At 46.2% G+C, this 23437-nt stretch overlaps 1 protein-coding gene across 3 annotated transcripts in view; it reads left to right on the top strand.

Annotated features, from left to right (window-relative positions):
* Positions 1-16857, top strand: part of ADGRL3 (adhesion G protein-coupled receptor L3) — an 834374-nt gene extending 817517 nt beyond the window's left edge. The window contains exon 25 of one of the 3 annotated variants that reach the window (XM_045018219.1): positions 14662-16857. In XM_045018219.1, the coding sequence (XP_044874154.1) occupies positions 14662-14937 (276 nt within the window). In that variant the 3' untranslated portion in view covers positions 14938-16857. Of the gene's footprint in view, positions 1-14658 lie in introns of all 3 variants that reach the window. The other 2 variants (XM_045018222.1, XM_045018223.1) reach the window with 2 other exon arrangements.
* The last annotated feature ends 6580 nt before the right edge of the window (positions 16858-23437 follow it).

Below are 23437 nucleotides of genomic sequence, written 5' to 3' on the forward strand. Positions count from 1 at the left end.
TGCTTTATATCCTTAGAATCCAGAATTAAAATACTCGGTCATCAAAACACAGAGAGAGACAAAGCAGGCTGCTCCCTAAGGCAGAGAGCACAAGTAACTCCACCTTGTTTTAGCCTGGCTTTTTCCAAATTGCCTCTGAATGTACCCTTCACTACAATGCCCCTTAGTCTGTGTGAGGGACCAGGAATCCCTGCTCTTCAAGCAATAACTTGCAATTCCAACACAATCCTCAATACACCTTGCCGGGTCAAAAGTCTTCCTTCGAGTTTGGACCATTTGGTAGCATCAAGCTTTCCAGCCCGGTTGGACAGAATCCTGGCATTATTCTTTGTAAGATTTGTGGCCCAATCTGCAAAACCTTATTCATGTAAGTAATGCCATTGACATCAATGGGATACTGATGTAAGTAAGGTCTTCCTGCATAACCAGTGGTTTGAAGGATCAGCCTTCAGTTTTCTGTGTGAGCCAAACATGCAGGCTCTCAGGTTTCCAGTTGCCTCCCCAGTCTGGTTTTAGACAACACCTGTATTCTGTTTTTTAAAAAAATACATTTATTTTCACTGGTTCCACATCACAACTGATTTATTTTAGGGCTCTTGTTTGCTTAAGACAGCGAACTATCAGAGAATTATATCACTTCCTTTCTCGTGTTCCCTCCCTCTCCTGTATTTAATAGTAGATCTACCTTATTAATCATTTCTGTCAGCTTCAATACTACCTTTACTGCCATTGGTCTTCCTGTCTGCTTTGGTAGACTCGGAGATTGATGGCAAAAAGGCAGTGCTTCCCAGAGGGAAGATAGTCTAGGACATGTGACTGCATGGGGTCCCAACCTAAGTGGTTGGAAATGCTGGCCGTGGAGACTGCTGACATATGGCGTGAGTCATGTGTACTCTGTCCTAGGAATTAAGAAAAAATAAATAAAACTAGACAGGAAAAACAATCACCTCTCAGGGACACTAGTGTAAAGCTAGACTAACTCCACTGAACTCCATTGGAGTTCCTTTGGATGTGCGTGATAAAAACACAAAGCAGAAGCTGGGTCAAAGTGTTGAACACTGAGCTGTTCTGAGTCATCTAGGCGAAGAATCACAAGACTGGGTGCCTGAAGTGAGGCTTCTAAGTCCACACCGAGGCACTTAAATGGGCTGATTTTCAAATGTGCTGAGCCCCCAGAAGCTCCCATTGGCTTCAAAGGGAGCTGCTGGGTGCGCATCTGGAAAAAAAAATCACGCCATTTATTTAGGTGCTGAAAGTGGCCATAGAAGCCTAGTTGTGGGCACCCATTTGTGAAAATCTTGGTCCTAGTAGCGTTTCACAAATCCAGGATCCAACTCTCTTCCCATGTGAGAAATTGTAAAAACAAACACACTCGGAAGTCAAGTCAGCACTAGCTGAACATTCATCTGTCAAAGCGAGAAGAGATTCCAGGTAAGCAGCATTTTTGTTTGATCTTGTGACAGGGCGCACTTGCCCCTCACTGATCCTGCAGGGGTTAACTCCACCCTATGGGCTGAGGAGGCCACACCCCCTCAGCCCTGGAAACCAGGTATAAAAAGGAACAGCCTGGCTCAGTTGGGTCTAACCACCAGGGAGGCAGGACATATGTTGCAAGCTCCAGCCTAGACCGCAGGAGCCAGGGGTGCAGAGACACTGGCGAATATCCAGGTACCTGCAGACACCTGAGAAAGGCCAGAGTCACTGGCAGCAGCACAGGCCAAAGGACCTGGAGGTGCCCAGATATCTACATTGGGAGATACAGCAGGAAGTGGCCTAGGGAAACTAGACAGTGGACCAATTATAGAACTGGCCATTAAGTCAGTGTGTTTCGGTCAGATCCCCACTGACTCAGTGGTGAGCACAATCACCACTGACAGGGCCCTAGGCTGGGACCCGGTGAAGTAGGGAGGGCCCAGGTCCCCCTAAACCAGTTACCCTAACTGGCCACTACACCGCACAGCCCTCGGAAAGAGGGAAGCCTTATTGACTCTGGCCACTAGGCCACACAGCCCGGCAGAGAAAGGGCAGCCATATTTGACTCTGGCCATTGGGCCACACAGCCCTGGGAGAGGGCAGCCACATTGACTGTGGCCCCTAGGCTACACTACCCCGAGACAAAAGGGCAATTGCGCAGACTTAGTCATGTGGCTATACCAACCCTTACCTTGCCACATGACAGACTTCAAAAATTCTTCCCAAATGTATTGCTTTTACTTCTTAGTGTCACATATATTCTATAGAACGTGCATTTTTGAGCATCAGTATTTCAAGGCTGCATATGCTTTTACACTTATTTGTCTAAATCAGGGGTCGGCAACCTTTCAGAAATGCTGTGCCAAGTCTTCATTTATTCACTCTCATTTAAGGTTTCGCGTGCCAGTAATACATTTTAACGTTTTTAGAAGGTCTCTTTCTATAAGTCTAGACTATATATAACTAAACTATTGTTGTATGTAAAGTAAATAAGGTTATTAAAATGTTTAAGAAGCTTCATTTAAAATTAAATTAAAATGCAGAGCCACCTGGACCAGTGGCCAGGACCTGGGCAGTGTGAGTGCCACTAAAAATCAGCTCGCGTGCCGCCTTCACGTACGATAGGATGCCTACCCCGGTCTAAATTTTGGATGGTTTATGAACATCAGTGTTCACAAATTGTTGGCCATTGGTATTATTAATTGGCTTTTTTTTTTTGCTGCCAAATTATCAGTCATAATCACTGGCTTCAATACCAACCAGCATTTATCTGTGACGACATTAAAATATGTAAAATATATTGACTGCTCCAGTTCAGCTAATGAGATTTACCCCTTTTGAGTGAAATCAAGTAGATCAAAGTAAAACCTCAGTCCCTTAGAATTAAAATACAGTCTTTCCTATTCTAGCATCATAAAAAGGTTTTCAGCATGTGACTTCCCATAACACTTGATCATTCTGTTTCAGTCACAGTTTGTTCAGTGAAGAGACTGAGTTCACAACCTAGGGTTTCACGTCACGCACGCACTGAGCCCAAACTAGCCCAGTTTTCAGACCCGTATCCTAAATGTCAGACATTTAGCTACTGTCTTGGCTTGCAGGGACTCTGAATCATTACAACACTGCTTAAGTAGTTAGCATTTCAAATTTTGAAGCAAGCATATCTCAAAGGCTGCATAATAGCATGGAAAAATAATTAAAGCCAGTGAGACCATGAGTGGTCTAGAACAAAACTACTTTCCCCGGAAGATAAAAGGGTAGTAATCATACTGTTTCTTTATCATGATGCGCAGTGACTACGCAGGCATGTTGGCAATGTAAAATAGCTGCAAGTGTGGCCCAATGGAAACACATTGCTATGATTCATCTATTTATATAAAAGGGTCATTCCTTAAGTGGCTGTTGATACCAGCTGGAGACAATGTGTCATCCTAAAGAGTGTTGACTTTTTGCACCGAGGCATTTTAGCTGACAACAGTTCAGGGCTATCATTGGCCTTGACAAGCATGGCCTACAAGGAGGCACAATACAACCTGCAGTGCTAGAGGAGGGGGAAATACATGAGAACATGCATCCCACTGTTATAAAAAGAAATCCTAAGACTGCACATGCGTGCCGTGCAGCTAAATGGGGAAGCATGGCTCCACAGGTAGCAACAAGGTGCTATCTACCTTCCTAAAACTAGATGCAACACCCTTATCCTGCTGTATGTTTAACTCTCTGAGAGCTCCGGGTTTGCCAGCAGCCAGAAGGTGGGAGAGGAGCTAGGGTGTTGTGTGCAGTGATTTTTATGTGTCTCTTGCCTGGTTCTGTCCTCATGCCCCTGAGGAAGTGAGATATGTTACTGAGGTTCTCTGCCATGGAGAACTCTGAGGAAACCTCAAGGAAGGCTCGGAAGGAGGGAAGGGAAAAGGGGGTCAGTCCTTTCCCCAAAGCCTGGGGACCATGAGTGGTCTTGAACAAAACTACTGAACATCTGGATGGATCTTGAGGGCTCTGCCAGACGCAGGGCTGTAGGGTGAAGGACTTGTGTCACTCACCTCAGCTTCAGTCATTAGACAGGGGGCAAAGACTCTCTCTTGAAGTACCACTAGCCCATCCGAGACCTCCAACAGTGAAACTTCCCTCCTACCACTGCATCATGCATCCGACGAAGTGGGGATTCACCCACGAAAGCTCATGCTCCAAAACGTCTGTTAGTCTATAAGGTGCCACAGGACTCTTTGCTGCTCCTACCACTGTAAAGCTCAACTCACCCTTCCCAAACACTGCTCCCTTGTCCCACAACCCCCCCATCCTGCCCTCTCCCGCCCCACCCCTCACTTCACAAACAATCCCTCCCTCATCATTCATCACCCACTCTGCCCTTGCCTCCAGCCCATTCTCCTCTGTCCTCCTGTGAAATCACTGCAACGGTCCCTCTGTCTTTTCTCCCTTCTCCCATACCTCCCACTCCTAGAGGGGCAGCGTTCAAACCTAGGGTTTCAGGTCAGGCACCCAGTGAACCAAAACTAGCCCTGTTCTGGTCTCTATACTAAATTCCAGTCATTTACCGACTGTCTTGTCTTGCAAGGGTATTGAATCGTTTCAGTACAGTACTGCTTACAGCCGCCTCTTCCCTCTATGCCCCGTGCCTCTCTATCCCCTCCCCAGCTCCCCTCCCCCAACACCCTGCGCCGCCTGCCTCCACCCAAATCCCCTCCCCCCGACACCTTGTGCCTCGCCGATAGGGTTGCCAGGTGTCCGTTTTTTTACCAGAACGCCAGGCCGAAAAGGGACCCTGGCGGCTCTGGTCAGCACTGCTGACCTGGCCTTTAAAAGTCCAGTCAGCAGTGCATTGGGGCTAAGAATATAGAATAAAATATCAGGGTTGGAAGAGACCCCGGGAGGTCATCTAGTCCAATCCCCTGCTCAAAGCAGGGCCAACACCAACACCTTGGCTCCGCGCAGCCCCCAGAAGCATCAGCATGTCCCCCTCCAGCTTCTGCACATAGGGGCAACCAAGGGGCTCTGCGCACTGCCCCCGCCCCAAGCGCCAGCTTCGCAGTGGCCAATGGGAACTGTGGGGGCAGCGTCTGCGGGCAGGGCAGCTCACAGAGCATAGGAGCAGGAGGGGTCACATGCTGCTGCTTCCGGGAGCTGCTTGAGGTAAGTGCAGCCTGGAGCCTGAATCCCTGACCTTCTCCTGCACCCCAGCCCTGATCCCCTTCCCACCCTCTGAACCCCTAGATCTCAGCCCAAAGCCCCCTCCTGCACCCCAAACCTCTCATCCCCAGCCCCATGGCAGAGTCTACACCCCCGGTCAGAGCCCTCACACACTCCCACACCCCAACCCCCTGCCCTAGCCCAGAGCCCCCTCCTACACTCCCAACCCCTCAGCCCTAGCCCGGAGCCCTCTCCTGCACCCCAAATCCCTCATCCCCAGCCCCACACCAGAGCCCTCACCCCCATGCACCCAAACCCCCTGCCCAGAGCCCCCTCCCACACCCTGAACCCCTCATTTCTGGCCCCACCATGGAACCCACACCCCCAGCCCAGAACCCGTACCCTCACACACACCCCAACCCCCTGCCTCAGCCCGGAGCCCCCTTCCATACTCCAAATCCCTCGGCTCCACCCCCAGCCCAGAGCCCCTTCTTGCACCCCAAATCCTTCATCCCATTAAAGAGAAAGAGAGAGCTGGATTTTTCAGATTTTCATTTGTGCCCCTCTCTAATTACTTTGTAATAGCAATTAAATGGAGTGTACAGTTGAACAAAGGCTGGAAGTATACAGAGCACAGGAAGCTGCTCTAACACATAGGCATCCTTCTAAATGCAGTAGCTAATGGGACCGGGAGAAACTTTAAATGCTCTAGTCAACTGCATCTTGCACAGACAGACTGTACAAGCAGCAAGACCTTCTTGATCAGTGCAGGGGGAAGCATGCTGCCATGTGCTCTGATTGTCAGAACTGATTGTAGCATCAGCCGCTTATCCACAGCACTACGTTAAATTGCTACAAACCCAGCTCCTGTAGCTACCCCTGAGGCTGAGAAGAGCCTCTCCTTTCAGAGGAGTTTTGTTTTGGTGGGTTCTCTGGGCTGAAGCGGCTTTGGTTGCCAAGTCAATTTAGGGCCCAATTCCGCTATCTTTGCTGACAGTGAATAGCGTCTTCTCCTACAGGCAATCCCATTGAACTCACCGGGCCTACTCAAGGGGTACAGAAGGAAGGGTGGCAGACTGCGTGCTTTCTGATTCGCTCTCTCAGCCTTTCATACTCAGTGCTTATCAGATATTTATTCAGTATATATGGAATACTTGATTGCTGGTTTCTTCTGAGGTTGCTTGACCACCATCCTGATGGTGATGAACGCAGTGCCACTCCCTCAGTACAAGCAACCAAGCACCCACAGAAGGGACCCAGCATCCTGGCTGGCCACAGGACTCCCACAGCAAGCAATTAAGGCAGAAAATAGCATGTGAATAGGCTTTGCTGGCTCACCGATTCCAAGGCCAGAAGGGCCCATGGTGACACCAGCCAGAGAACTTCCCCAAAATAATGCCTAGAGCAGACCTTTTATTAACACATTTAGCACAGTCACAAACACCCCAACTTTCTATGACAGATAGCGATACTACAAAATGTACATCTACACACCTATATACTCACACCATCCCTTGTAGAACAACCTGAAATGTTAGCCATCATCTTCCTCATCACCATCACCTTCCCCGTCATTACCAATGGCCATCATTCTGGCACCTCCCAAGGACTACATCTCTCTCTCCTACCGCCCCTGGGCTGGGATGCTCCTTTTATAATATGTTACACTGATGCAACTATGTTTGAGGCATATTCAGTAGGGGATTTTTTTCCTTTTTTCCTTATTTGTATTTTCTCACCTTACTAATGTTGAAGTGGTTTTTTTCCTATAGGTTAGCTTTATTCCTATAGGTTAGTATATTAATGAACTTATTATCATATATGTCAATTCGTTACCATGGCCTCTTTGTTATTTCTGTCCTAACTAATTATTTCGGTTTGTTCTGAGTTGTGGGGTACCTGTTAAGTTTAAAAGGGTATAAACTTAGGAAAGCCCCTATGCCAACCTGCTTTAACACAGCCTTTATGTTAAAGGTTGCAGCTATACACGGACTTTATGCTTTAGCTCATCAACTCTATCTAGGTGAAAGGTCCCAAACATATGTATGCTAACTTTTCCTTATCTCACCATACAGGATGTGGCCTGCAAGTCCCTTGTGTTACTGCCAAAATATACTCTAATATACACCTATAAACCTATTATAATAAAAAATAAGCAAACCTATCAGAAAATAAGAAACTTACAAGAAACTATAGATAGGCAAGCAAGTCGGCTAGCCTTAGGTGTATCTCATGTACCTGATATGTATGTCAGTTCGTTGCCAGGACACTTCTGTGGTTGACTCATGTACCTGTGGTGAGACCTTCCCCTTAAACTCTATTTTCAGCTCCCCAAATACTTGGGGTTTTCCATTGGGCCGTTTATCTGGCAAAGTTTATCTGTTCAAAGTTTATAAGCATTAAGCTTTATGCTAACTTGCTGAAGCTAATGTCTTACAGAATACAGATCTGTAGGTTTCTTGCATTACTGCTGAATATAATGCAAAGCAGAATATAATGCAAATCAGTAAATATAACGAAGGCGAGCTAGCCCACTGGGCTACAAGCTCTTTTGGCCACAGTGTCACAGTGTGGGGCTCATGTTCAGCTCATTATCTGCCATGACCCCCCTCCCAAATCTTTTTCAGAGTCACTGCTTCTCAGGATCAATCCTCCATCCTATAAGTATGGCCTGCATTCTTTGTTCCTAGAGGCAGACATTTTTCAATTAACCATGGTAAAACATATTGTCTGCTTGTGCCCACCTTACCAAGTGATCCAGATTCAATGACCTGTCCTCTTCATTATTTGCCACTCTCCAATTTATGTGTCATCTACAAAGTTTATCAGGGATGATTTTATTTTTTCCTCCAGGTCATTAATAAAAAGGTTAACTAATGTATGGCCAGGAACTGATCCTTGCAGAAGATCACTGAAAACTCTCCTGCTCAATGACGATTCCCCATTTACAATGTCACGTAGCCAGCTTTGAATCCCTTTTAATGTGTGCCATGTTAACTTTATAGCTTTCTAAACAAAATGCCATGCAATACCAAGTCAAATGCTTTACAGAAGTCTATTACATCAACATTAGTACCTTTATCAACCAAACATGTAATCTAATCTCAAAAAATATATCATTAGTTTAATTCTTTATTCCCATATATTACATCCCATATACTAGCTTTATTCCCATATATTACATCCCATATAAGCCACTCCATTATCTTGTCCAGAATTGATGTGAAACAGTCCTATCATTTATTGGGCAGCCTGTTTACCCTTTTTAAATATTGGCACAACATTAGCTTTCTTCCAGGCTTGTGGAATTTTCCCAGTGCTCCAAGACATATTGAAAAGTCGTCATTCATGGTCCAGCAAGCTCCTCAGCTAGCTCTTTTAAAATTGTTGGATGCAGGTTGTCCACACTTGCTGATATAAAAATGTCTGATACTAGTGGTTGATTAGCAAGACTAGACAGGTGAAGTAATATCTTTTATTGGACCAACTTCTACTGGTGAAGGAGACAAGCTTTTGAGATACAAAGAGCTCTTCTTCTGGTCTGGAAAGGTATTTAGAGCATCACAGTTAAACACAAGGTGGAACTGATTGTTTAGCGTAAATAGTTAGCACATAGTCTAAGAGACCAGTCAAGGTGAAGTAGCCCATTAACACCTCTGCAATCATAGGCCAAAAGAAGGCAGTGGTTAGTAGTCTACAGATTGTTGTAAAAAGCCATAATTCCAGTGTCTTTATTGAGACCATGATTTTTAGTGTCTAACAAAGAAGGAAGGAAGGTGTCTTAGGCGAATTCTTAACATACATTGGCCGCAGCATATCACCAATGTTGAAGTGAGCCGATCAACGGGCATCCACAATATAGTGGATGAAGCCAAACAACGAAGATGGAGGTGGCTGGGGAATGTGTTGAGAATGGATGCTGACAGACACCCTCGTATTGCCCTACGATGGACACCACAAGGAAGAAGGAGGAGAGGTAGACCATTGGGGACGTGATGAAGGACCATTGAAGAGGAAATGAAAGGTATGGGAATGAAGTGGGATGAAATCTGCTGTCTCGCTCAAGAACAAAATGAATGGAGGAGAGTGGTTGGCGCCTTATGCTCCACAGGGAGTGAATAAGAAGAAGAAGAACAAAGATATGAATTTTAGCTTGCCTTTTGAAGGTATTTGTGCAGGTTTCCTTTGAGGACAAGGACTGAGAGGTCCAACAATGCAGTGATTGTTTTGTGAAAAGTGTTTGCCCACAGTTGATAGGGTATTCTTTTCTTTTATTATTTTTCTGTGTGAATTCTTCGAGAATGTAGTGATTGTCTGGTTTCACCCACATAGTTTTTACTGGGGCATTTAGTGCACTGGATAAGGTACACCAAATGTTGTGCTAGGCATGTGTAGGACTCATGGATCTTGAAAGGTGTGTTGTGGGGGTGTATTGATCATTGTAGCAATAGAGATGTCTTCAGATTTTGCATCTGTTGTTCTGGCAGGGTCTGGTGGTGCTTTGAGTTGGTGTGTATTGGTTTGTGGGGAGCTTGCTTCTGATGATGCACTTGGTGAGATTGGGGGTTATTTGAAAGGCAGAAGAGTGCGGGGTTGGGAAAGATTTCTTTCAGGTTGGTGTCCCCATTGATATGGGTGTGATGTTCCCCTCTGGTGTTATGTGGACCTGTGATCTGCTAGATCACTCCAATCCTTGACTCTGGGAGCCAGCCTTACCCTGCTCTGCTGTGAGAGCCCCAAACTCCTGGGCTGTTCACACAGCCTCTGGCATGTAAACTGCTCCCACCTACTTGCAACTGAATGGTACTAGCCAATATCTCCGCTCCCAGACACAACCCCAGGAACCTTTGTCTTGCAGTGTCCAGTTATGCCCACTGGACGCTGCAAGCTTATACGAGTTTATCAGTTTAACAAAGAAATTGATATGTATCAGGCTTGTTATCCCAAACCAATCACACTGCTTCAGGTTGAATAAACAAACAGATTTATTAACTATAAAGATAGATTTTAAGTGATTATAAGTCGAAGCATAACAAGTCGGAGCGGTTACCAAAATAAAATAAAATATAAGCACACAGTCTAAACTCTCAACCATATTAGACTGGACAGCAACTAGATTAAGCAGTTTTTCTCACCCCACTGGATATTGCAGTCTTTAATATACTGGTTTGTTCCTTAAACTGGGCCAATCTCCTGTGTTGGAGTCTTGTCTTCTTCTCAGTGTCTTGGTTGCTTGCAGCATAGGTGGGGGCAGGAGAAGGGCCCAATATGTGTCCACTCTGTCTGTTTTATACTCTCAGTCCATATGCTTGGGGAGCACAAGTCCAAGCATGTCTGTGTGGCATTACTGAGTCTCTCCAAGCAAGGTTGAGCAATTCCCCTGGTGTGGCCTCATGCAGGTGAGTCATCGCATTGTAGCTCCCTTGCTGGACAATGGCTATTGATGGCTGTTTGACACCCCACCCGGGCACTGGTTACTTTCCTTGCTGTTGCCTCTAGGGAGCTAGTATCTGGCTGATTCCCCCAACTTACAGCATGTTTTAGTGACAACCATAGTACACAATTCTCAGAACTTCATATGCATTAATGATATACATATATAAATAGAGAAATGACTTTCAGCAGATCATAACCTTTCCCCTGATACCCTACAATGCATGCTTTATATGTAAGATCACGATTATATGAAAATGAAGAATATGTGGGTTACAGCACTCTCTCCCAAGGTACAGAATGTCACAATGGGTTGTAGTTATTTAATGATTCCCGGTATGGGATGGTAGGTGACAACCAGATGTGTGCAGTTGAAGGGTTGTTTTTTTCCCCTATATTGAAGCAGGTCCTCTCAGGGCATTTAGGTGGCCTGTTTCATGATGCAATCTATTTTTCTGGTGGTATCCTAGTTTTGTGAAGGTGGTATTAAGGTGTACATCCTAGACTTTCTCCTCAGAACATACTCCATGGTAGCTGAGTGTCTGACTGTAGATAACAGATTTCCTAGTATGTTTGGGGTAGTTACTGGATCTGTGATGGTAAATGTGGTGATCTGTGGGTTTCTTGTACATAGTTGTCTGTAGGGGTCCATTGTTGAAGCTGATTGTGGTGTCCAGGAAGGTGATGCTGGTGTGGGAGTGTTTTAGAGAGAGTTTGAATGGATGAGTGGTGAGTGTGGAAGCTGTGGTGGAAACTTGTGAGGGAATTTAGGTCATCTGTCCAGAGCATGAATATATCATTGATGTAGCTCAGGTATATTACTAATTTCATGCTGCTTTTGTCCAGAAATGCTTCATTGAGATGGCCGATGAATAGATTGGCATATTGAGGACCCTGCCAAGTACCCATGGCTGTTCATTTGAAAAAAATGTTCATTGTTGAATATAGAATTGTTATGGCTGAGGATCAAATGGATGACTTTGGTGATGTGTTTGTGATGGATATCTGAGTGTTTTCCATTGTCTTATAGATATTTGAGGCAGGCAGCAATGCTGCCTTTGTGAGGGATTTTGATGTATAGGGAGGTGGTGTCCAAGGTGGCCAGGATAGTGTTCTGAGGGGGATTGTTAATGTTGAATAGTTTCTGGAGGAAGTTGGTTGAGTCATGGAGGAAATTGCCCCTTTGTGAGGTGAGTGGTTTGAGGATGGTTACTGTGAGTCCTGATTTTCCTTCACATCCAGATATGATGGATCTGCTTGGTTTCCCTTGTTTTTGTATCTTGGGAAGCATGTAGAAGGTCCCTGAGGTGGGCTCATGGGCGATGAGGCTGTAGACTTTCTCGTGGAGTTGGTTGGGGAATGATTTGATGATATCCTTAAATTTCTGGGTGAATTGTGAATTGTGGTGTGTGGTCTTCTTTGAGTTCTTTATATAGGTGCTGTCAGAGAGTTGTCAGTTGGCCTTGTTGACATAGTCATCACAGTTGAAAACTATTATGCCTCCCACTTTATCTGTTAGTTTGATCACTATCTGATGGTTTGATTTCAGGTACTGTATAACTGTCCTCTTGGTGGCAATGAGATTGTAATGGATGTTCCATTTGTTAACGATTTCACAGTCAATTATTTTCCTGAAGCAATCAATGTAATGTTTTAAGAGTGTGGTTTTGTCCACTGTGGGGTATCCAGTCAGATGATACTTTTTTCTTATGACTGTTAGTGGGGATGTGGTAGTTGTGGGTGGTGTCGTCATTGTTCTGAAAAAAATTATTTGAGGCAGAATCAGCAAAAGATTTCTTCAGTTCTCCACAAGCCAGTATGGTATCGGGTTCTGTGGTGGGGCTGAAGTCCAGTCCCTTGGAACGTACAAATAATTCAGCTCCAGTTAGGGGTAGGCTTGATAAATTGATGATGTTAGTGTGTCGTGTAGTGTCCATGTGGTGAATCCTGGTGCCATGGTTACTCCCAAATGTGGTGTGCTAGGGGCTGTGCAGTTGTTGTAATTGGTTCCACTTTTTGTTTTTTCTGTTGAATGGCTATTGTCAAGTTTTTAGAGTAGTTGTTTTGGGTTTCTTGTGTGCTCTTCTGGTAGGTTTCCTGATATTTTCCCTTCCAGTATGAGATGATGTGATGATTTCTTGTTTGAGGTGATCCCTTCTGGACCTTCTAGTAGCTGCTGCTTAATGTCCTCCGGAAATACTAGGGGAATGGAAAGAATATTACCACATGATATGACCTACATCACTCCTTCCACTTGGCTTCCTCATTTTGGCCAGGTGGGAGATAGCATGAGAATAGCTTTCCTTGTGCTATTTCCTACCCAGTGATAGATAGTAAGACAGGTCCTCTGGCCTGTAGGGATGTGGGGAAATTAAGTTAACTAATGTAAACCTTAAGAATGCGTCCAAGAGAGTCTAATTCTCCCTGACTTGGTTCTACCTTTCCTAAACTCTTCTTGAATGTCAGATTAGTCATAAAAAAACCTACATATATCATTTTGCCACTAACACACCATGACTCCCTAGTTCCCAACCTGCATCTATAAAAAGCGATGCTTTCCTCTCAAGGTTGCAATTATTATAAAAACAGCTGTAAAATACAGCACTTAGAGAAAAGTCTGTGAAGCACCCTTCAGTTAATACCTGATATCAAAACAAATCTGTTTATTTTGCAATGATTTATACAAATGGTCTATTTATAATAAAAATTGCTTAAACAAACCCCAGATTAGATGGGGATAGTAAACCGTGCATGACAGTCTTACCGGGAAGTGTTCCATAGTAAAATAAACAGAGGCTGTAGTAAAGCATGTTCATCCAGTTAAGCATTATAGGGGTTTCCCAATGGAGAAGAAAGCTGCAGCTCAAATGACAGGTAGAGGACGTAACTAAAGCACAAAGGAATTATTGTGTCAATTAAAATCAGTGTCTGGACGTACTCCTGACTCTGTGTGCAGGAGGAATGTCATGTATGCACAAGGTACACGCCTCCCCTTTATAACTCGGGTCATGTTTCACTTCATTCTCATTTCTCTGCCATTGCAGGAGTCTTGGGCATTGGTGCACCTCAGTCCCTCCTGTTCTCTATCTGTAGCACATACCAGTTTAGTTTCCTACAGGCTGTAATGCTCGGGTCTAATTGCAGTTGTTGGACTTGGTGTTGAGGTGGCCTGTGATGTGCAGGAGGTCAGACTGGACGATCTGGATTTAATCTCTATGACGGTGTGATACTAGGCTCTCTGGGCAAACGTCGCCTCAGGGCAGAGGCCTGTGCACCACTTAAACTCTCTAAAACTGGGCTTAAGTGGATCTTCAGTACTACTTGGACCTTATACTGCTACTGCTTTTCACCTCTTAGGGCTTGTCTTCCCTAACTGAAGTCCCACTGAATGCAACTTGTCAGCTGTTAACACAACCACCTTCTCATGTGGAGGCAAGTTATCCCCACTTGAGTGCTGCGAGTCCTCTAACACCTTCCCACAATCCCCCTCATGTCCAGAGAGGACAGGCAAGTTCTCCCACAATTCACTGGGAAGGAATTCCTAGAGTGGCTCAATGCACTGCAGCACAAAGAACTATGGGATGTGTCCCTGGGAGACTTAGCACCACACCACGAGTGAGTGCAGTGCCAGTGCGGACACAGCAGATCGAATGCTATTTCACAGTGTGGCCACTCTCACTCGAGAGGAGTAACTTGGAGTGTAGATCCCCTGAGTTAACTCTGCTGGGAGGACTTGCACTTAGCGCAGCAGTCACCAGTAGGGCATAGTCCAAATCCACAAAGAGAGTTAGGCCTCACTTGTAGCCCAGTGACTAGGGCACCTGACCATGCTGTGGAGAATCCTGATTCAATTCTGCCTGCAGATGGTCCACACACTCTGACAAAGCAGGATTGTGGGAGGAGGCAGGTGGTGGTTCTGCTAGCCCTTAGGAGCTAGCAGGAGCTCCCAATCAGCCTTTCTTTCACCGGCCAAAGCAGACTCTCACTGCCTCATTTGAGCTGAATTACAGTCAATTCTTTAAAAAATAGCTATTTAATTTCTGCAGAGTTTGAAAGTGCTGTTGGTTTTGTTTGGTCTGGGTTTACTTTCTCTGATCTTGTTTTTAGCAGAAGGTGGAGGAACACGAGAGCAGGAGCCACGCTTTAGAAGAGTCCCAATGGAAGACAGTGTCATCTAGCAACGACAGGAAGTGCCCCAGGACTCCCGGGTTCTATACCTGGCTTCAGGGCTTAATTTGTAATGAAAGAGGTGCCGGGTCTCAAGCAATTTTTTTTACTTTCATAAATGACGCAGCAAGCCCAGAGGTGCCGGGGCTATCAACGGCCAAGCCTAGTGGTGCCGGGATTCAGCCATGGCAAACTCTGGCAAGCCCTGGCAGAAATTAAGCACTACCTGGCTTGTTTACACATTTGCTCAGAGTTAACTTCTCTGTGCCTCAGTTCGCCCTCTCTAAATGAGACAGTAAATCGTAGTTTGCAGGGAGCATTGTGAGGCCCAGTCAGTTAATGTCTGCAAAGCACTTGGGGATCCTGGAGTCTCTAAGTAGCTCTGTTGAGACGTATTTTTAGAAGGGCTTTGTTGTTGAGCTATCTAGCCCGGCAGTCCCATAACGTACAACACATCCCTGGGAAGTTATATTTATAGTGGCTGCTAATGGATTATGTTTTCAAGAGTGGTTAGAGATTTTGGGTGGCCTGAGATTCGGGTTCCCAACTTGAGATGACTTGTAGAAACACCCACCTCTGAAAGTTACGGCTCATTAAGGAGTCTCCAGTTGGGCACGATAAAATCGGGGCACACAGCATCCCCGGTCGCTATTGTAAATATTTCTCAGTGTGTAAAAAGATCTAATATGGGGGGGGAAAGAAATATCCCTTATTGTTCCAAAATGAGCTAAACTGTCACCACAGTACTTTAGTGTGTAATTGTCACTTGTAAATAGAAAACATTTAACATCAACTTCTCTGACAGCTCAGTAAACAGAGCACTTCTGAGTGAAAGCTGAGCAGATTTCCTTCTCCTATGTAAATACAGCTGGTTTTTTTACAAGTGAGCCTTATTCTCCTGAGGGCAATGATCACAGCTGTGTGAAATGTTTTAGCCAAAACTTTTTCTGGTGGAAAAAATACAGCTTCAGTCACACCAGACTAGCACGGCTACTCCTCTGATACCGAAACAATTGTTTTGTTACTTTTCAAAATGGCCAATGAACTGAAAAATCTGTTAGTCACCCACTTTGAGTACTGCTGCCCCTTTCTATTTAGTGTTGTGAAATGAACCTGGAACCCCACTAATTATCCGGGCCCCTTCATATGGCACCAGGGGGGTTCTCAGACTCAAAGTCCACGTAAGCATCATGTAGCTGAGCTTTCTCACACAGAGCTTATATGAACCTGCAGCAATTACTGTGAACTGTGAAAGAGCCTGGATAGACAAGAAGCCACTTGCAGTTAATTCTGTTGACATCTCTTTTTCGTTGCTTAATAGAATTGAATTTGTGGGGCCAGATTCTCAGGCTATGTCCACTTTTAAAGAACTACACAGCTGTGCTGCTGTAGCACTTCAGTGTGGACACTTGCTACAGCAACAGGAGGGGTCCTTTCATCTTTGTAATTAATCCACCTCTTAGACAGATGGTAGCTAGGGTGACAGAGGAATTCTTCCGTCGACCTTGTGCTGTCTACACTGGGGGTTAGGTCAGGGTAGCTACGTCACTCGGGGGTGGATTTTTCACACCCTGGAGTGTTACTTGATTCAAGTTTTCAGTGTAGAACAGCTCTTAGCTGGTATAAACAGTCAATGGAGGTATGCTGATTTACACCCTCTCAGCATTCGGCCCATGATGTTCACACGGGTATGGCAGAATCCTATGTGAAGAAGGAAAGACGAATGTCATCTTTCTCGTCTGTCAAAATAAAATTTAAAGCCTTAAAACATCAATTCTAAACAAACCTCAAAGCTGTCCGTTTGTGTCTAGCCAACTCGGGTTAGATGGATAGACAGAGACATGCCCCTGTGTGTGTGTGTATGAGTGAAAGAGAACATGAGACCCTATGCCATGTGTGTGTGAAAGGGAGAGAGACTTGTCTGAGGGAGAATAGGACTATATATTATACTCACCTCTCTCTATATGGCAATATATAATAACAGAGAGAGCATATGTCATGATGTAGAATCAAGTTTTTGTCAGCAGACGTTTGGAATGATTTCCATACGGCTCAAGAGGGAAAGTCACTAGTGAGATCTGCAGGCAACTAACAAATGCAAACTAAGGAAATCTTTGCTCCACACCACATCATCATTTATTCCACATATTTAACAACAAAAATAATTCAAAATGATTTTGGCCCCAGTCCTGCAAATATGCACATGCTTAACTGAGCAGAGGTTGCATTCAGGCATAAGTGTTTGCAGGACTGGGGCCACAGAGCATTAATTAACATTTTCTTTTTAATTATTCTTTCCTAATTAAAGCCAGACTTCCTTATTTACTGTGAGTCCCACTGTACAGACTCTTGCAGAAGAAGAAAATTAAATTATCTAGAATAACTTTTCCTATATATGAAAATAGCTCAGTTCTAAAGCCTGGAATCTCAGCGTGAGCACAAAGCATGTGCTGTGTGCCCTACTGGAAAGCCAGAAATCTCCTTTTTCCAGGGGTCTAAAGTTGTCATTTCTAGCTCTGATGTGCCATGAGGTGTCATAGAATCTCAGGGTTGGAAGGGACCTCAGGAGGTCATCTAGTCCAACGCCCAACGCCAATGCTGAGCATTGTGTCAGTGTAATTTTTGGGGTGAAGTCCTACCTGTGGAAAAAGAAGGAAACATTTCTTCGGTAGGTTGATTAACTGAAACTGGCCATTGTCTGAAGCTGCTCAGACGTTTAGAATTCTGGAAGGCAATAGCCAAGTGAAAAAGTGCGGCACCATGTGATGAATTTATTTATCATTTCTTCAAGTGCCTTACCTGCCCCCTAATCGATCTCTGCAGGAGCAATTCTAACTTTCGGACTTCAAAACAGCCACTTAAAAGTCTAATTCCAACAGAAAATGTTTCCTATTACCCACCATATGTGGAAGTCCCTGCCTCCTTTGTGTTGCCAATTCTCATGATTATTTCACAAGTCTCGCAATGTTAGATGCTTTCCTGGAAGGTGCAGTTCCTGGGGCTGTGAGATTACATGAACATCTCAGCATTAATTAGGAAATAAAAAAGAGCTTCTACTCCTCCTGGTTGTGCAGAAAAGGTTCAAAAACATGCCCAATTGTACCCGAAAGGCTCAAAAACCAGATGGTAAATAAAACCAACCCCAAATATGTACTTTTTTTTTTAATAATCTCCTGAGTTTTGGGGGCCTGACTCATGATCGTGGATCCATGATGTTGGCAATAGTGAACACCATACACAGGCGTTAATCAGTCATGGACCAGTGATAGGTTTAAGGTCCGATATTGGATGAAATATCAGGTATATAAATGGGAGCATTATTCCACTGAAAAGCAGACAGTCCACAGTTTTTCATTGCAACACACAGCATTTTTTTCTATTCCTGGAACTTCCCATCATATTGACCCTTAAGCTCTGAATGTTATGTCTAGAAGAGTTATTGTTTTAGGCATTTACAATTTATTCTTTATAATGCTCTTCATTCAGCCCTGTAGAATTGGCTGCCTGGTAACTGTGAGGGCACCTGCTTTAAAGACAAACCAAACTCAAAAGACTCCTGATAAAAAGTGTAAGTCCTGTCCAGTGCATGTGTGTTGAATACATGGCATGCACAGGTTACATGATGGGAAGGTGCAGTTTCAGCACTCATTTGGGGAGACATGCATAACTCATGCATGGCTTCTGTACTCACAAATAATGAAGCTGTCTTAAAAACATGCTGATAAAGTGTGTGTGTGTGTGTGTGTGTGTGTGTGTGTGTGTGTGTGTCCGTCCGTCCAGGGCCCAGACTTTCAAAAGAGTTCAGTTCCCAGCAGCCCCCATGGCGAACAGTTGGAATTGTTGGGTATTGAGCACGTTCGAAAACCTGGCCGTAGTAAGTCAATGGGACCAGATGCCTTTCAGCCTCAAGGCCTCGATCCTCCTCTTGGATCGGCGTGGACACTGAAGGCCCAGAGCTGACGCCTCCAGCTCAGATCTGGTCTCATGCCTTTACCTATTTTTGTTGAGCCTGCGTCATGTGCCCAGTGCGGTGTTAGTGTTACTCAAGCAGATATTATCCGCTAGAAAATTGACTGAAAACTGCCACTTCATTGCACCAGGGCCTCAGAACAGCCTTCAGACAATCAAGACACCCAGCCAATACTGAACTGATCCAAAATTTTAATTGGCAAAAGGCTCTGTATCCCATTAGTGAATCCCTGAGCCATCCAGTCCCCCCAGGCAGAATTCTTATTTAATCCAGCTCGAAGTCAATAGTGATTTACGTTTCATTTACTTAAACCATCTTAACTGAACTTCCACACTCCTCAGGCATGGAGTGAATCTTAATACATTGTAATGACTGTACTCCAATGGATGCAATGCTATGAAAAGCTATCACAGAGAGTATTAATAAAATGTAAATTATAAAAAAAAAACCCTTGGTATTGCCTGAAATTAATAATGCACTAGATTTTCCCTTACATGCTGCTCATTACAGACCTGCCTTTGCATTCTCTATTAAAGTGAGTTATTTAAACTATTTGTACAGTTGTGCTCAGTATGGAGTTATATACTGTATGTTTATATCCCAGTTAGATGCACTGCATGGGAATTTTATTAATCTGTTATTTCTTTCAGGCATTGATTTTAGTGGCATTGCTGTAATGCTCATATGTCAAACATGAACAGATTGATTCCACACGTATGGATTAGTTTTCTTAAGAGTCTAGGGTAGGTAGGTTTATCTTGCACTGTAACAATAGAATTCATCATTGTATTATTTACAAGCGCCACGGGTGTCTGAGTTACTATGTAGACGTACCCTAGGAGGCCTGGTGAGAAGGGGCTGCTGGGGAGTCAGAGCAGGAGATGCGAGCTGTCACAGAGAGAAGCCGGTTCCTGGGAGAGGCCTGCCGACCAGAGAGCAGCAAGGGTTTTGCTTGCTGGCAGCACCAAGGCTGGAGAGGGCTGGAGGCAGGAGGAGCAGCAGCAGAGGGCGATGCCGGCTGGCCCTAAGCCAGAGAACCAGTGCTCAGGGCCAGAAAGAGTGGAAGGAAGTGGTGCAGCAGAGGGCTTACCTGCTGGGGTCACCTTTCTGGAGAGCTGGGTCCCAGAGGAACCAGGAACGGCTCCTAGATGAGAGCATTCCCACTGGGAGGAGTGGGGTTGTGCCCCACACAGACAGGCTGGGGTGGCGGTCCCAGAGGAGGGCCAGACGAGGCCTGCTGACGAGTTCAGGTGTGGTGGAAGACACCAAAATGGTGAGAACAGAGCAGGGCCACCCGGGGGGGGGAGGGCAATTTGCCCCAGGCCCCCACAAGAATGTCGGAGGCTCCCCCCCGCCTCTGCCTTTGCCTTCTCCCATCCCCTGGTGCCTCAGCGTGCTGCGTCCAGGAGTGGCCCTGGACAGCACTGCAGCGGCGTGGCTCGGGTGGGGGCCTGAGGTCCTCCTGCTTGGAGCCGCGTGGTAAGGGGCGGGGCCTGTGGTCCTCCCACTCGAAGCCGTGTGGTAAGGGGGTGGGTCCTGAGCTCCTCCCTGCTCGGAGCCGCATGGTAAGGGGGCGGGGCTGGGAGCTCCGGCGGGACGAGCGGCAGGAGCTCCTGGACGCGGCTTGCTGAGGCTCTGGGAGAGAGGGTAAGTGGCATTGTAAGCCCGTCTGAGCCGGGCACCCCCCAAACCCCCAGCTCCAAGCCCAGCCCCTCTGAGCCGGGCACCCCCTCAACCCCATCCCCCCGCAGCCCTGACCCCCAGCTCCAAGCCCAGCCCCTCTGAGCTGGGCACCCCCTCCCACCCCCCAGCCCTGACCCCTAGCTCTGAGCCCAGCCCCTCTGAGCCGGACCCCCCTTGGCCCCTCCCAGCTCCAAGCCCAGCCCCTCTGAGCTGGGCACCCCCTCCCCCCCAGCCCTGACCCCTAACTCTGAGCCCAGCCCCTCTGATCCGGACCCCCCTTGGCCCCCCCAGCTCCAAGCCCAGCCCCTCTGAGAGGGGCACCCCCCTCCCACCCCCCAGCCCTGACCCCTAGCTCTGAGCCCAGCCCCTCTGAGCCGGACCCCCCTTGGCCCCTCCCAGCTCCAAGCCCAGCCCCTCTGAGCTGGGCACCCCCTCCCCCCCAGCCCTGAGCCCGAGCTCTGAGCCCAGCCCCTCTGAGCCGGACCCCCCTTGGCCCCCCCAGCTCCGAGCCCAGCCCCTCTGAGCTGGACACCCCCCTGACCCCATTCCCCTGCAGCCCTGACCCCTAGCTCTGAGCCCAGCCCCTCTGAGCTGGGCACCCCCCGACCCAGAGCCCAGCTCCCCACCCAGCCCTGGGCAACAGTAGCGCCACCCCCAGGCAGCGACAGCCCATTGGCACCAACGATCACCATAGCCCAGCGACAGCCCATTATATAATTGCAAATGTAGACATACCATTAAAGCATTTAATGTTTTTAAATAATGTATTTTGTGTATTTTCAAATTATTAAAAAATAATTTTTTAATGTATTTCACTGGTTATTTTTTACATTTCCAAATACATGTTACTATAGTATTGCAACTTTTTTTGATGGAAGGGGCCCCCGAAATTGCTTTGCCCCAGGCCCCCTGAATCCCCTGGAACAGAGCTGACTACATGCACAGGGTTGATGTGGACTATGCTGTGGGGGTTTGGGGCTTTTGGACTGTGTTTTGCTTGGCGGGGGCGGGAAGGACCAGGTGCCATGTGGCATAGAGCACAGTGTCTGCAAGAAGACCCAAGGTGGCAGTAATGAGGGGGGCACCTATTCCACAGATCTGTTTGGCAGTGGGTTGGAAGGAACTAGAGGGGAGAAAGGCTCCCAGAGAGAGAAACTGGATGGATACAGGGATGGATGCAGAAGCTAAGCAGACCACAGTGGGTATGCACACCCTGACTCAAAGGGTGCAGGGGATGCAGAGGCAGAAGCAGAAGATAAAGGTAAGGAGAAGGTAAAGGCTGCAGAGCAGGGCTGTCATGCTGCTTTGCAGCACCAAGAGTTTCTGCGGGAGAGGCACCTGGACACTGCTGAAGAGAAGGCTGACTGCCGATCATGGAGGGTGAGCATGAAGTGGAGTGAGACAATCTGCGGGCCCAGCTCTGTGGCAGAAGGCATCTCTACCCATGGTCTTGAGGCGGTGGGTATGTGATCCGCAGTGCAACTCCCACAGGAACTGAAGGGGGGCCTGAGAGGCCAATTAACATACCTGGCAGCACCTGCCAGAGAGAGGGAACAAGCCAGACTTCACTGACAATGAAGCCCAGCTGGGAAGGGGCTGTCTGGTGATTATAAAGCCATGACGTTTGCAGCAGGAAGAAGCTGACTGGGGAGCTGGCTAAGATGGGCTGGGCTGGAGGGAAATGGCTGGGCTAGGGGTTATTAGGCTGCTGGCTGGCTGAGCCTTTGGCTGACAAGCCAGGCAGAGTGAGACCAGAGAGATAATAAATGAAACTGAAAGCAGGCTGGACAAGGAGGCTAGGGAAAGCATTAAGGAAAACAGGATACAAACAAGGAAAAGAAAAGGGTGGATTCTTTGGAACCAGAAGAAGGCCCAAGAAATAGGAGGCCAGGAAAGGGAAATGGTAAAAATTACATAGCAGTCAAATCCCTAGGTGAGGATATAGACAGGTGATATCAATGCACTGAGGAATACAGAGTGGATTTAACAAATGCTGGAGCTATAGTAAGAGGTATGAAACTACTTGGCAAAGACTTGTTAGTGGAATGTAAAAACCAAAGAACGGATAGGGAAGCTCCTTAGGACAAAAGTGTGAGGTAAAATAAAGATAAATTGTCAACTGCCCAAATTCCTCACAGAAATGAGAGGGGCAGCATATGGTGCATCAATTGAAATAAAACAAGGAATAGATGAAGATAAGGTGATAACTGCTAAGAGGCTAATTAGCACAGGAGGATGTGATAGCAAACCCTCAACAATTGTGCTCGGCACATTTAAGGACAGAATTCTATCAGAGTAACTTTAGGGTATCAGATATTCTGGACTAAGGCTTATATTCCTCCTCCTGTGAGGTGCCAAAGATTTGGTCATGTAGCAAATAATTGCCAAGGGACAATACAGTTCAGTAAGTGTGGAGGTGAATATTCATATGATAATTGTGAGGAAGGGACAGAACAAAAATATGGCGATTGTGGAGGAAAACACTTAAAACACTGTAGTGCTTCAGTATAGGCACTACCAATGCCGGTGGGAGGGCTTCTCCTATTGACCTAGGTAACCCACCTTCCTGAGAGGTGGCAGTGAGATCAACAGAAAGTCTTCCGTTGACCTAGCATTGTCCACCCCAGGTGTTAGGTTGGTATAGCTACATCTCTGAGGGGGCATGGATTATTCACACCCCTGAGACACAGCTCTACCAATGTAAGTTTGTAGTGTAGACCAGGACTGAGGCAAAGCGAGCTAGGGAAATAAAAAACAGACAAACCTACATTACCAATAACATCTCACATGCAGAAACTGCTAAGAGGGATCTAAAAGGGAAAAAAAAGAGTGGGGGAAAAAAGGAAAGCTGATATGGGGTAAGGGAATAGCCAGCAACAAATTAATGAGAAGGAAGTAGTGAGTGACACTGGAATAAAAGGAGCTGACATATTACTTACAGAAATGGAGAGATTCGTTGCATTTATGATTGAAGTAATCAATTGTACATCTCCAACAGGAAAGAAAACAGAGAAAATGAGAATTATAATTAAAGCTACTGCTAAGTACCTATGGGCCAGCAACCTG

The sequence above is a fragment of the Mauremys mutica genome, chromosome 5, assembly GCF_020497125.1.
Source record: "Mauremys mutica isolate MM-2020 ecotype Southern chromosome 5, ASM2049712v1, whole genome shotgun sequence".
Taxonomy (NCBI): domain Eukaryota; kingdom Metazoa; phylum Chordata; order Testudines; family Geoemydidae; genus Mauremys; species Mauremys mutica.